This window comes from Neoarius graeffei, chromosome 1 (genome assembly GCF_027579695.1).
Source record: "Neoarius graeffei isolate fNeoGra1 chromosome 1, fNeoGra1.pri, whole genome shotgun sequence".
NCBI lineage: Eukaryota > Metazoa > Chordata > Actinopteri > Siluriformes > Ariidae > Neoarius > Neoarius graeffei.
In genome coordinates this window covers 53,818,126-53,833,672 of record NC_083569.1, presented here as the reverse complement: position 1 = coordinate 53,833,672, position 15,547 = coordinate 53,818,126, and the positions used below count along the sequence as shown (strand labels likewise).

The 15,547-nt window shown below is 40.0% G+C and overlaps 1 protein-coding gene across 3 annotated transcripts in view; it reads left to right on the top strand.

The window, feature by feature from the left end:
- Positions 1 to 15,547, top strand: part of LOC132894594 (B-cell scaffold protein with ankyrin repeats-like) — a 153,072-nt gene that overhangs the window by 79,394 nt on the left and 58,131 nt on the right. For all 3 annotated transcript variants that reach the window (XM_060934650.1, XM_060934660.1, XM_060934640.1), the window contains exon 8: positions 8,545 to 8,741. In XM_060934650.1, coding sequence (XP_060790633.1) covers positions 8,545 to 8,741 — 197 coding nt within the window. The remainder of the gene's footprint in view (positions 1 to 8,544; positions 8,742 to 15,547) is intronic.

Below are 15,547 nucleotides of genomic sequence, written 5' to 3'. Positions count from 1 at the left end.
ACTTTATTAACTCTTAACTATCGATTCTCAGCTTGCTGAGAATAAATCATTGCTGGTGTGCCTGGTGTCGCCCGGCCCAAATTACTTCAGATTGCTCCTCACCTGTGCTGAATCTATTTCCAGGGAAATGGCACAAGAGTTGGATGACCTCACATAGCCCCTGTTGCTCAATTCTCCATTCTTGAACTTTTTCTTTTCATTTTTCCCCTCTTTTGCACACAGACTGATTGCTCATTCGCCATCTGTATCACTTACTCTGAATGCCTTTCTCGTTCATTCGAAGCCACTCTTCACTTTCACATTTGCACACACACACGCGCGCACACACACTCATAGACACTTTATCACCAGCTCGATGAATATTTAGAATCTGCTCCACTTTCCCTACAGGGTGTCTGAAAGCAATAACAGTCTACTTAGTGAATGAGTGTCATTTAATTTGACCTTTAGTTCTGCTTCACTGATGTTTGCAATGCACATCTCTCTAAAATCTTCCTTCTTACTGAAATCTTGAGCGGTAGCTACTAATATGATATTTGTGTGTGTGTGTGTGTGTGTGTGTGTGTGTGTGTGTGTGTGTGTGTGTAGCCTTGTATTACAGTTACAAATAATAAGGATATCAATGAGGCAAATACACTCATATTGAAATATCATGTAATTTAATATCTTGTCAAAATATTCCTCAATGTAAAAAAAAAATTAACAGTTATCCCGCGAAATTGAGTCATAAATGAGCTTTATTTTTTGCAAATTCGATAAATAAAACCTTTATACAAAACATCCAACAAAATAATTTCTGCTTAGAATGTAAACAAACTGGTGAAATGACAGTAGCAATTTATGAAAAATGAAGAAGAAGAAGAAGCCTTTATTTTTGTCACATGCACACTCAAGCACAGTGAAATTCATCTTCTGCATTTAACCCATCTGAAGCAGTGAACACACACATGCACACTCACAAGTGAGCAATGAGCACACACACATCCTCAGAGCAGTGGGCATCCATGCTACAGCGCCCGGGGAGCAGTTGGGGGTTAGGTGCTCAAGGGCACTTCAGCCCAAGGCTGCCTCATGATGCTATAATAATACTTTTTGAAAAATTAAAAAAAGATAAATTTTTATCATGAAATACTTTTATTGCATATTTTGTTGCTTTCTGTGTATTTTTTGGGGTTTTGTTTTCGAGTGGAGTTTTTATTTTGTCCTCGGTTGGTTCAGCAAAACACTCTGCCATTTTGTTTTTCTCTACTCATAGTATATGAGCTGGTAGCCTAGTAGTAGAGTAGCCAATTAGAGCGCATGATTGCTCAAAACCAGTGAATGTGGATTAAAAAAAAAAAAAAAAAAAAAAAAAAAATATATATATATATATATATATATATATATATATATATATATATATACAGTGCTCAGCGTAAATAAGTACACCCCCTTTGAAAAGTAACATTTTAAACAATATCTCAATGAACACAAACAATTTCCAAAATGTTGAAAAGACAAAGTTTAATATAACATCTGTTTAACTTATAACGTGAAAGTAAGGTTAATAATATAAACTTAGATTACACATTTTTCAGTTTTACTCAAATTAGGGTGGTGCAAAATTGAGTACACCCCACAACAAAAACTACGACATCTAGTACTTTGTATGGCCTCCATGATTTTTAATGACTGCACCAAGTCTTCTAGGCATGGAATGAACAAGTTGGCGACATTTTGCAACATCAATCTTTTTCCATTCTTCAACAATGACCTCTTTTAGTGACTGGATGCTGGATGGAGAGTGATGCTCAACTTGTCTCTTCAGAATTCCCCAATGAAAATAATTTCTTTACACCACAAAGGTGAAGGCTACAAGAAGATCAGCAAAGCTTTACTTATCAGTCAGAATACTGTAACAAAAGTGGTACAAAAATTTAAGAAAGATGGAACTGCAACCATCTCACAGAGACGTCCAGGTCGTCCACGGAAGTTAACACCTCGACAGGAGCGTCTTCTGATGAGAAGGGTTGAAGAAAATCGGCATGCAAGTTCACTGCAGTTATCTAAAGAAGTAGAAAGCCAGACTGGGGTGGCTATTTCCCATGACACAATACGGCGTACACTGCAGAGGAATGGCATGCATGGATGCCGGCCCCGAAAGAAGCCTCTCCTAAAGCCCAGGCACAAAAAAGCCCGCCTAGTTTGCCAGGACCCATGCTGACAAAGATGAAGACTACTGGGAATCTATACTCTGGAGTGATGAGACCAAGATAAATGTTTTTGGAACTGATGGCTTCAAAACTGTATGGCGTCACAAAGGTGAGGAATACAAAGAAAAATGCATGGTGCCTCCAGTGAAACATGGTGGTGGCAGTGTCCTTATGTGGGGCTGCATGAGTGCTGCTGGTGTCGGGGAGCTGCATTTCATTGATGGCATCATGAATTCACAGACGTATTGCTCTATACTGAAAGAGAAGATGCTACCATCACTCCATGCCCTTGGTCGTCATGCACTTTTCCAACATGACTAAACACACATCTAAGGCCACTGATGGATTTCTGAAGAAGAACAGGGTGAAAGTGATTCAGTGGCCAAGTATGTCTCCTGATCTGAACCCAATCGAACACCTATGGGGAATTCTGAAGAGACAAGTTGAGCATCACTCTCCATCCAGCATCCAGTCACTAAAAGAGGTCATTGTTGAAGAATGGAAAAAGATTGATGTTGCAAAATGTCGCCAACTTGTTCATTCCATGCCTAGAAGACTTGGTGCAGTCATTAAAAATCATGGAGGCCATACAAAGTACTAGATGTCGTAGTTTTTGTTGTGGGGTGTACTCATTTTTGCACCACCCTAATTTGAGTAAAACTGAAAAATGTGTAATCTAAGTTTATATTATTAACCTTACTTTCCTGTTATAAGTTAAACAGATGTTATATTAAACTTTGTCTTGTCAACATTTTGGAAATTGTTTGTGTTCATTGAGATATTGTTTAAAATGTTACTTTTCAAAGGGGGTGTACTCATTTACGCTTAGCACTGTATATATATATATATATATATATATATATATATATATATATATATATATATATATATATATATATATATAAAATAAAATAAATTTATAAATAAATTTTATATTTAAAAAAAGAAATGCAGTAATTATCTTAGAATGTAAGTTAAATTAAGATGCCATGACAAAATGTAATCGTGAAAGAAATTTTGATGCCACACCAGAAACATGTAAATGATTTATCATATTCCAGTTTTTTATGCAAATAAAGCTGTCATAAAGCTGACATGTACTTATATTACAGATTCAACTGTATATATAAGACATGAGTGAAAAATATTTGTCCTTCAAACTTTAGAACTTTGAATTAACCTTTGCTATATTGCAGGTTATGAGACGATTTGCTTTACTGATAGATCTTTCTTTGTCCAGTATTGTTTAACATTTCAAATTAAAGTCAGCAAAGCTCAGTCTTCAGGCTGACATTCATGAAGCATCTTGGTGTTACAACGCTAATCTCAGTCTCAGTGTTCACAATTCTTCCTGATTTAAGGGGATATTAGTCACAAAACATTACCTTAAACCATCTGATCTGTGGTGCATGTATCTCTGCCATTCATTAAATACTAATCTTCAGAAAGTTCTCATACACAAGGCCATACATTTTAAACTCTGTTGAAATGCTAATTACCAATGATTTTAAAAAATTGTTCTATTTGACAGATGTAAGCCACTGATCACCTTTGTAGATGTTGCACAATTAGCACCCATAGAGTTATTTATTACACCTACACTCTCAGAAAATAAAGTACCTTATTGTACTTTTAGGAGGACAATTGCACCCTTATATACTGTCTGTATTTGTACCATATATATATATATATATATATATATATATATACCTTTTTAGCTCTATAAAGGTACACCTAGTTAGCTTGAGGTCCAATAATGAGCCTTTGAGGGGTACATTAGTGTAGATAATTCCTTGCTGGACAGAAATGGACTCTTAGGCTACATCCACACGACAACGGCAACGAGATTTTTTTTTTTTAAATATCGCGTCCACATGGGCAACGGATCAGTAAAATATCAGGTTCATATGGCAATGCAACGCTTGCTGAAAACGATGCAATACACATGCCACACCTCTACGTGCGCTGTAAGACGGTCCCATCGGAGACACCAGAACAATAGAAGAAGTAGACGCATGCGCATAAACCCCTTCTTCTGTAGCATCAGCCACATAAAGTTTTGATTATTAATCAGTAGCGTAAAATAGTATCTATTGTCTAAGACACTTATTTAACGGTATATTTCATATTAAAACGTCTATGTAAATTAATACATAGAAAGCCTGGCCAGGTGCTGAACGTTCTTCTGCCTTCACTTTAAGAGAAATTCAGGGCGAGCATGAGCCTAGGTTCTTCCTTGTCACTGTCACACGTGCACACCTTCTCACTTCCTGTCCTATAGCTATAGAACCTTTTCAGTCACGTGACCTTCGTAAACGCGACCGCCATTTTGGACATGTAGTGGACTTCGGCTCGAATCAGTTTGAATGCGAGGAAGGCGACAAACGAAAAACATAAAAGAAAAAGGAGCGAGATGCAGAAAACACCTTCACTATCCAGCGACGTAGGGCATTTACAGGGCGAGCAGAGGGAGAGATATTTGCAAAAATTGAGGTTAGCAGGCTTAGAGAACGACGTTTACCTGCTTCCACCAGGATTGTTCACTGACGTACGGAAGTACACGAAGCCCTCGTCTTTACCTGACTTCGGCCCACATGATCTGTATACCTATGTCATTAAAAACCCATCACCATACACATACACACCAACGTCCGAGGTTCCGGAGCGCGCTCCGGCTTGCTCCAGGAGTGCTCCGGCCGAGGTTCCGGAGCGCGCTCCGGCTTGCTCCGGAGCAAGCCGGAGCGCGCTGCTTAATTTGAGGGCAACCTCGGCCGGAGTGTGCTCCGGAACCTCGGCTGGAGCACTCCGGGAGCAAGCCGGCGCGCGCTGCTTAATTTGAGGGGAACCTCGGCCGGAGCACTCCGGGAGCAAGCCGGCGCGCGCTGCTTAATTTGAGGGAGAGCAAGCCGGAGCGCGCTCCGGAACCTCGGACGTTGGCTCCGGCAGCTATTTATACTGGATCCGGTGTAAATAGCTGCCGGATCATAATTACAGTAAACTAGTAAATACAGTAAAGGAAAAACTTGAGACTGAAAGGTTTTAACAGTCATCCAAATGACTGAACGTAAACATTGCTACAGTAACATACCAGCTACTTGTTGACATTAGCTAGTCAACAATAGCTACTACAGAAGAACAAAGAGGTTACAATGGGTTATTTTAGCCTATTTGGTTACACACTCGCTGCCACAGAATGTTAACAGCAATGTAATGCCTTTTCTGGCTAATTTTATTCGTCTTACCTCCAACAAAGTGGTCACTACACAAGCGTTGGTATGCCGAGGGCTGCCAATCTGTTAATGGCCGCTATCCATCTTCTCCGTCGGGATCCGATAAAATGATAAACCTTGCCTTGTTTGTTGATGGTTACTACATCCAGGTGCACAACAATATAGTGGCATGATGGAAGTCTTGCTGAAAGTAAAAACTTTCTTTGCTGCCGTTCCTCAATGTTGGCTGTGGTAAACTACTGGTAGTACACGTCCAAAATGGCGGCCGCGTTTGTCGTGACGTCACGTGAAAAGGGTCCATAGTCCCTTTAAATCACGTGCTCGTTTTTTGAATGGAGACGCGGAAAGAGGAATGAACGGGGGTAGATGGAGAGAGAGAGGAATGAACGGGGGTAGATGGAAGCTGGTACACCAACATTCTGATATCCTCCAGAATTCTTTAATGGTCCGGAATAAATTGAATGCTACACGTTGATGGATTACTTTGTTCTTCTACGCCCTTTTTGAGGAATGTATTGTTGGACTTAAACCAACATCTGAAGAGGTGAGATCGCTCCTTTTTTTTCCCTATTTTTGCTGGCGGGATTGTTTTTGGAAAGCACACGGGCAGTGCGCGGTTTGGTACTGCTTCCGCAGTGTTTGGACTAAAGACTCTGCCCTAAGGGCTATTCTCTCTCTCTCTCTCTCTCTCTCTCTCTCTCTCTCTCACTTTGCACCATTACACAATAAATATTCACAGTGAAAATATTTTGTAAGCGCATTTCATGAACCAAGTTATAGGATTTGTTGACAACTCGCATCGAGTTCATTACACTTCTACCCGGCGTGAAGCACTGACAGTCATGTGGTTGTGACGTCATCGTAAACAAATCCGTTCTACTCATCCAGACGACTTCGCAACGGCGCCGTTGCCAGTTTTTTCACTCTGGAACCCGTTCTCAAAAGATTTCGTTTTGGGGCACCCAAAACGCCGGTGCCGTGTGGACGCCAGGCCGAAACGATAAACAATTTTATCAGAGTCACCTGAATCCGTTGCCGTGTGGACAGGGCCTTAGTGTACCCCTGTTTCTGACTGTGTAGTGATCAAAAATTGAAACTACAACAAGCGCCAATAAAAGCCCTTTTGGCCAGGAATCACGTTGCTCCATGCTTGGGAGCAGAGCAGTGGACAGGACAGTTACCGACAGGATCAGTATTCAGAAAAAGAAATCCTCCAAAAAATCCTACATGGCTGCCAAGATCTTACTTTAGAGCAAAGAATTTGAATTAAAATCACAGACAGTGTGTCTATGATGTACAGATCCATTTCTATTTTAAGATGCAGTATATTGCAAAGAGTGTGAGAAAGAAAGGGAGATTATGGACTGGATCATGTACTATACATACATCAGAAATGTGACCTTGTTTCCGACGCAAAAGCTGTGAAAAAGAAAAAAAACATGTCTCATTTTTTCAACGCCTGAATTTTTTGGGATAGTTTCAGGTATGGTTTTCAAAATGTAAGTGGGCTGGATTTTATTTGATTTTTTTCTGAAACCTGGCATCCCTGAGTAATGATATCAGCTCTTCTGTGTGTGTCTTGTTGGCGACGGGAAACACACCTGCTGTATCAAACACAACTGAACTAAGGTGCATCTCAAACTTCTCAAAACAAGCTGCTCGACTGTGCAGTGCCAGTCAAAAGTTTGGACACCCCACTCATTCATAGTTTTTTTCTGTATTTTGACTATTTTCTACATTGTAGAACAAAACTGAAGACATCAAAGCTATGAAATAACATCTGGAACATATAAGGAATTGTGTGGTAAGCAAAAAAAGTGTTAAACAAAATATGTTTCATATTTTAGATTCTTCAAAGTAGCCAGCGTTTACCTTGATGCCGCTTTGTACACTATTGGCGTTATCTTAACCAGCTTCATGAGGTAGTCACCTGGAATGCTTTTCAATTAACAGGTGTCTCGTCAAAAGTTAATTAGTGCAATTTCTTGCCTCCTTAATGCGTTTGAGATCAAACAGTAAATAATACAGTAAATAGCCCGATGCCACAACTGTAGTAATCCATATCATGTCAAGAAGCGCTCAACTAAGTAACGAGAAACGACATCCATCATTACTTTAAGACATGAAGTGACTTTTAATTAATAAAAATAAAGAAAAACCATTGAATTCAAAGATGCGTCCAAACTTTTGACTGGTACTGTACATCGTCGACTTTCAACTGATTACTCTTAAAACTTCACTAGATAGTAGCCTATAGCTACACATAAGTACACATTACGTGTGATTCTGTACTTAATGTGCCTCTGTACTTAATTTTATATGTGTCATGCCCTACTAAAATCTATGGTGTTGAGCCACTGCTGCTGTGGTGCTTTGTGAAAGCTACACCTGATCTTTAGCCAGGGTTTTAGTCCAGAAACTGAAAGTTGGTCCTAAATAACCCGGAGCAGTTTAGAAGTTGGAGCCTGATTGATGGTGTAATCAGTTCATCAGTAGTCAGGTATTGATCCTGTGACCAACAAATGATTGTCGATTCCAGCCTCAGAGCTGTCTTCTGCAAGCAGTGCTGGTCATTACTCATGTTACAAGCTCACCACAGCTGAAAAGAAATGAGTTTTCATACTGTTCTAAAAGTTACTTTCAAAATAGCTTCTTTCCCCCCCCCCAAAGCACAGCAAACAAAACTTTAACCAGAATAGTCTTACAATAAAGTCAGCTCTCAAATCTGAATATGTGGCAGTACAAAGCCTACTGATAAATAATGCATCATCTTTGCCTTTCAAACACCTACACAGTGAGTTAGAGCTTGGGCTCAGCAGTGAAAGCCATGGTGTAAAGTAACCCTTCATATAGCATCCAAAGCATTGAGGGTCTATCAATTTTGTGTTTGATTTTTAATTCTGGATTTGATATTGCTACCGCATGTTTTCAGATGGAGGTAGAACTCTATGGTTATATAAGATCTCTATTCCCGTGTGCCTTCAAATCTGCTCACAATTTGGATCTCTATATTTTTTTAGATTATTTTAAAATGGATATGCTATGCTGTATTTATGGACTGATCAAATTTCTAGAGCATGTTCAGGATGCAAACATCTTTAGACATTCATTGTCATCTGCAGTATCCCACTCAGAGGACATCCCGACTCTCCTGCACTTTGCGGCGCAGTATGGGCTAAAAGATCTGGCCAGTGTTCTGCTGCAGTGTCCCGGAGCTCAGCAGGCCATGAGAAGCACCAACCATTTTGGACACACACCTCTGGCACTAGCACACGCAAATGGACACTCACAGCTCCACATCCTCCTGCAGGAATCACTGGTGAGTTCTTTTGCTGGAAACTGTAGCCGTAGGAAGTGCCATTTGAGAGGATTTCTCATTCATTCATTCATTCATTCATTCATGTTTAGAAACAAATATCTGCAGACACTCAGACAAATACAGTAGATAGATGAGTATTTTAAAAGTTGGAAGAGAAGAGAAGTGCTTTTGTGGCTATAGGAGAGGAAACCACGAATATCTTGTATTCCTATTAATTATGAGTGATACAAACATTATTTAAGGAAACAGGCAAACACCCCTTGACATACATATTAGGATCTGTCTTGGCAGGTGTGTGTGTGTGTCTTTGTTTTTGTTTTATTTTTGCTTTGTGATGTCTCTGAAAACACTGGAAATCTCATCTCATCTCATCTCGTCTCATCTCATTATCTGTAGCTGCTTTATCCTGTTCTACAGGGTCGCAGGCAAGCTGGAGCCTATCCCAGCTGACTACGGGCGAAAGGCGGGGTACACCCTGGACAAGTCGCCAGGTCATCACAGGGCTGACACATAGACACAGACAACCATTCACACTCACATTCACACCTACGGTCAATTTAGAGTCACCAGTTAGCCTAACCTGCATGTCTTTGGACTGTGGGGGAAACCGGAACACCCGGAGGAAACCCACGCGGACACGGGGAGAACATGCAAACTCTGCACAGAAAGGCCCTCGCCGGCCACGGGGCTCGAACCCAGACCTTCTTGCTGTGAGGCGACAGCGCTAACCACTACACCACTGTGCCGCCCCACACTGGAAATCATTGGTAAGAAAAAAAAACCCAGGGCTGCTGGGAAATAAGACATTTTTCATTCAACAAAATATAAAAACAGCAATATGTAGAACATAACTTTATTCATCTCTCAAACTTTTGCAGTTACTGAACGGAGCAAGCTAGGGAACTATCTTTTAAAAGTAACAAGTAAAAGTAATATATTTTTTCTTTCCCAAAGCAGGGAACTATTGATTATAAGTGACAACAACAGCCACCTTATACTGTAATATCAGATTTACGCTACTTTTGGGGTTTGTTATTTTCCAGAAAATAATCAGGGGTGCGTTTCCCAAAAGCCTCTTAATGCTAAGAGCATCCTAACTAAGAGAGAGAGAGTGTTCATTGTGATGCTCGCTCTACCATTTAACAATGATCTTTGTGCTGCAATGCTTTGGGGAAACTCACCCCAGAAAAATTCCTTGGAAATAATATCCAAAAATGTGCAAACATAGAAACCAAACAAAAACAATATATAGTGCATATCCTATTTGAATCTGTATTTGTATGTGTTTAGAATATACAGTATTATCTGTTCATTCTGAATAATCCATTATTTAACAATTATTTGCTCAAGGTAAAGTGAATATTGGTGAATAATAATTGAGATGAAGTTGAGGTTATTATTCAACGATATTCACTGAGCCTGAGGTGGATAATTGTTTTAAGCCAGTATCTCACTGGGCTGCCACAGCTGGCGACAAATTGCGAACGTCATTCGTGAAAGAGTTTCAGAAGTGTCTTGAAACATTTGCAGGGCTTCTCAATTTCTTCGCATGAGTTGCAAAGTGTCGCTCCTTCGTGAACATGTTCAAAAAATTTGTGTGACAAAATTTCTCTCAAAATAGCTGCAAATGCTTCGCTGGTGTCGCAAAGCCATTGCGAACCCTTCTCAAGTCAGTTTCCGTGAGACAGGAAGTGTGAGTGTATGGGTAGGATCTCACTGGGCTGCGACAGCCTACGACTCGTTGGAGACACAACAATTGCGATAAAATATGTGAATATCAATTCAGTGTGATTCCAAGTGAAAATTGTCGCTAATTCGCATATTTTATCGCAATTGTTGTGTCTCCAACTAGTCGCAGGCTGTCGCAGCCCAGTGAGATACTACCCTTAGTATAAATATGCAGGTGATTATTAAAAAAACTCATATTAAAAAATAAATTATTTCAAACTTCAAAAGCAGCATGCAAATGTAATGCATGTAGACTTGTATGATTTATCTATGCTGAGTCACATAAAATACTTTGTTTTGAAACAGATAAAATAAACCACAATTCCACTTTACCTTTGAATAGTTTTAGACCAAACTTCATAGCATCTTTAGTGCTTTTAGGAACAACGTTTTCTTTCATCATTTCTAATTCTTCCTCACTTACGGTGATAAAGTGTTTGGCCACCATTTTGTTGAGTCGCTTGAGGTGATTATTGAGAAATAGTCTGAATTTCTCGACCAATCAGCACGCGATTTCCTATAATCACCTCCATATTTATACTAAACATGAATAATTCATGTAATGGATCCATTACATTCCTAGTGTGTGCACATAGAATGTGTCCAAGTGTATATTTATAAAGACCAGTCATTTTAACCTTTAACTTCATTTTATTATTGACAAAATGACGTCATAAACATGTTCAAATGGGACAGAGGGACAAAATGGCAGGAATGAGAACAGGATTGTAACAAGCAAACCCTGCTGACCTTAGTCTTGAGGGGTTTATAGCCGCCTACTTAAGGCAGCCTTACTAACTTTCAAGCCATTATTTATGGACTTCCTTCCCTATCCTTCAGGCTCCTCAGTGATTGTAAATACCCAGCTCAGGTGGATTGGAGTTAGCTAGCAGCGACCACAGTCAAGTCACTGATTTGTTTGAGCATGTCTGCAGCCAAAGGGATGTTAATGTGGCCAAAAAAAGTATTTAAAAAAAAGGTGACCCATGGGAATGAGGTGGAGAAAGGAACGGTGTTGGATGAATGTCTTGGAATGTTGTTGTGTCTAGGGTTGGTCTTGTGATATACTTGGAGATCAACATGCCAGTAAGCCTAGCCTTATATTCTGGAAAATTACACTCTGAGAAGAACATTTTTTTCTTTAAGAAACCCCATTCCCAGTCATGAATTAAAGCACTGGCTTGGCCAATGCAACACTGATGAAACCTCACTGATAGCATTTCAACCCTTCTGTTTAGGTCCAAAATGAACCACTTTAATTGCTTACCAAATGTGAACCAATATTAAAACTACAACTCACAGATTAAAAAAAAACACTCAAAGAAATACAGTGCTGCTTTCTCATTCAGAGCAGTGCATTATGGGGAGCGCTGGGAGGGTCTGAGAAAGGGGTTGGAGAATGTTAATTACAAGATTATACTGTAATTTTTTTTGAATGGATGAAAGCCTGTTTGTGTTAAGATCTCCAATAGCACCCAGATGAAAGCACCGAGGAGGCTTCAGTTTGCTGCATTTATTCACTAATGGTAAGCAATTAACAGGTATCAATCACTATATTAGTGAATGCATTAGCCAGGTTCTGAGGAACCAAGTGTTCTGCTGCCTTTCACAATAGTCTCATTAAAGGCAGTATAGTGTTTGTGTGCAGCAAATCCACCTCATTGTAATGATTATAAAGACACATGAGTATTATAGTAGCAATTTGTGATTGGGCAAAAATTAATTGCGAGTCTTTTATATAATTATGAGAAGAAGAAGAAACCTTTATTTGTCACATGCACACTTCAAGCACAGTGAAATTCATCCTTTGCATTTAACCCATCTGAAGCAGTGAACACACGCGCACACACACCCAGAGCAGTGGGCAGCCACACACAGCGCCCGGGGAGCAGTCAGGGGTTCGGTACCTTGCTCAAGGGCACCTCAGCCCAAGGCCGCCCCATGTTCACTTAACTGCATGTCTTTGGACTGTGGGGGAAACCGGAGCACCCGGAGGAAATCCACGCAGACACGGGGAGAACATGCAAACTCATCTCATCTCATCTCATTATCCGTAGCCACTTTATCCTGTTCTACAGGGTCGCAGGCAAGCTGGAGCCTATCCCAGCTGACTACGGGCGAAAGGCGGGGTACACCCTGGACAAGTCGCCAGGTCATCACAGGGCTGACACATAGACACAGACAACCATTCACACTCACATTCACACCTACGGTCAATTTAGAGTCACCAGTTAACCTAACCTGCATGTCTTTGGACTGTGGGGGAAACCGGAGCACCCGGAGGAAACCCACGCGGACACGGGGAGAACATGCAAACTCCACACAGAAAAGCCCTCGCTGGCCGCTGGGTTCGAACCCGGAACCTTCTTGCTGTGAGGCAACAGTGCTAACCACTACACCACCGTGCCACCCACAGTCAGAACAGTCATGCCCAATTGATTCATTATTGAGTGACGTGCATCATCATGCATGTGTGTGTGTGTGTGTGTGTGTGTGAACATTATATATTATAGAATGACCATTAAACCTGACCAAACATACAACATTCCTAAAAATGAAACATTTACACTGTCCTGTATAACAAATGAAAATAAATTACACTAAAATTGTAATGCATTCTTGATGCATTGTGGTATTGACTGCTTTTCAGCCGTTTTCTGCTTGTTTGTTTTTGTGTTGTGATTTTTCATTTTGATGCAGTAAAACAATTTATAGTATTTTGGTCATTATAGTAATTCTATAATATTGGAAAATGTTATTAAATTATTATACAAACTATATCGATTAGCACAGTAAGATACACTGCATTAAGATAAAATACAATAATAACTGAAGGGTGGCACGGTGGTGTAGTGGTTAGCGCTGTTGCCTCACAGCAAGAAGGTCCTGGGTTTGAGCCCCGTGGCTGGCGAGGGCCTTTCTGTGCGGAGTTTGCATGTTCTCCCCGTGTCCGCGTGGGTTTCCTCCGGGTGCTCCGGTTTCCCCCACAGTCCAAAGACATGCAGGTTAGGTTAACTGGTGGCTCTAAATTGACCGTAGGTGTGAGTGTGAATGGTTGTCTGTGTCTATGTGTCAGCCCTGTGATGACCTGGCGACTTGTCCAGGGTGTACCCCGCCTTTCGCCCGTAGTCAGCTGGGATAGGCTCCAGCTTGCCTGCGACCCTGCATAGGATAAGCAGTTACGGATAATGAATAGATGGACAATAATAACTGAATTGAAATTTCTCTAAAACACATGTACAGTATCATATTTTCTCAGCATTATTTTACGTTCTAGCCATTCTAGATATAGTTCACTAGCTCACTAGAAAACTACCTGTTAGTAATTTACAATAAAATCTGCAGTAATTTATTTATAGTGCATTATCTTATAACCCCAAGGCCTCTAAAGTATATAAGAGTCTCTCTATTTTAGCAAAGTGGAATTTCTACACTAAATGATCTGTTCTGTGCATGATTGACATCAATTCTAATTCTTCCTCACTTATGGTGACAAAGTGATTGGCCGCCATTTTGTTGAGTCGCTTGAGGTGATCATCGAGAAATAGCCCAAATCTTTCAACCAATCAGCGTGCGCTTTCCTACAGTCACCTCCGTATTTATACCAATTCTCAATAATCACCTCAAGCGACTCAGCAAAATGGCTGCCAATTGCTTCGTCACCGTAAATGAGGAAGAATTACAAATAATGAAAGAAAATGCTGTTCCTAAAAGCACTAAAGATGCTCCGAAGTTTGATCTACAACTATTCAAAGGGAAGGTGGAATTGTGATTTATTTTATCTATTTCAAAACAAAGTATTTTATGTGACTCGGTCTAGATAAGCGACAAGTCTGCGTGCATTACATTTGCATGCCGCTTTTGAATTTTGAAATAAAAGATTTTTTAATACGATTTTTTATTTTTCTGATATAATCACTTGTGTATTTATACTAAAACAGTTAGCCACCTCAGGCTCAGTGAATAACGGTTAATAATAACCTCAATTTTGTCTCGGTTATTATTCACTGGTATTCACTTGGCCTTCAGCGAATAATTGTTAAATATCATTTCTATAATAACAGCTCATTCACAGGGATTTGTATAGTGGATACTACTCAATTGTCTATGCAAACAAAGACGTATAATTGTTGATGTGACGAAGCTTTCTGAAAGATGTTTATTAACATTTCTGGAAGGAGTCTCGAGTACTGTATCAGTGCATTATAACAGTCAGTATGTTTTTTTAACGCTGTGGGAGACTGGGCTCAGGAACATGACAAACTGTGCGTGCTTTTTAAATAACAGGAAGCAGCTTGTCTCGTGGATGTTCTACAACATTAAAGTTAGTCTAGGCAATTTATTTTAGAAGCATTTTTGTTATATTTCTTGAAATTCTCTTTACATCCCAACAACAATGACTAAATCAAATGCTCTGACAATAAAAGGACAGAAACCCATTATCTATAGTAGTCGCAGGGCTGTAAGTCCAATCATTTCATATGGTCTGCATGAAATGATTAGATGGCCTACCTGCCTGTCTACCTATGTGCACTCATTGCACATGATTGGAGCCTTCCACACAAGGCTAAGTAGACATATTGCAGACATTTTGTTAAAGCTTGTGAACTAGTCGACAGCTGAGACAACTAACAATAGCCATGTTTGTTGTTTACATCCATTATAATCATGTTAGGTATTTTCTTACATGTGACTGAGACATGAGGTTGTTGGATATGACAAAGATGTGCTATGTTTCTGTCCACAATTCTCTCTCTTCCCCTCTCAGTCTCATCCTCCATCAGTAGTCATGCAGTGTGTGTTCATGTGTTTTGGAGGTGTGGCTTTGATGGGAAGGGGTGGGAGTTTTTTGGTTGGGTACTTTTGAAATCTAGCTTACTCTTGCTGGTTTCTCCAACTTTGGGTACCCAACTTTTAAATATAACTACAAATGGTCAAATATGTCATTCATTAGTTCATAAAAATGTACAATCTTTGGTAAATTGTTATAGTCATTGTCGTCACTACAAAACCCGATCCAGGCTTGAGGTGAACCATGTTTGGTTGAGTTGGCCAGAATTGCAGCAGTAGGGTGGTTG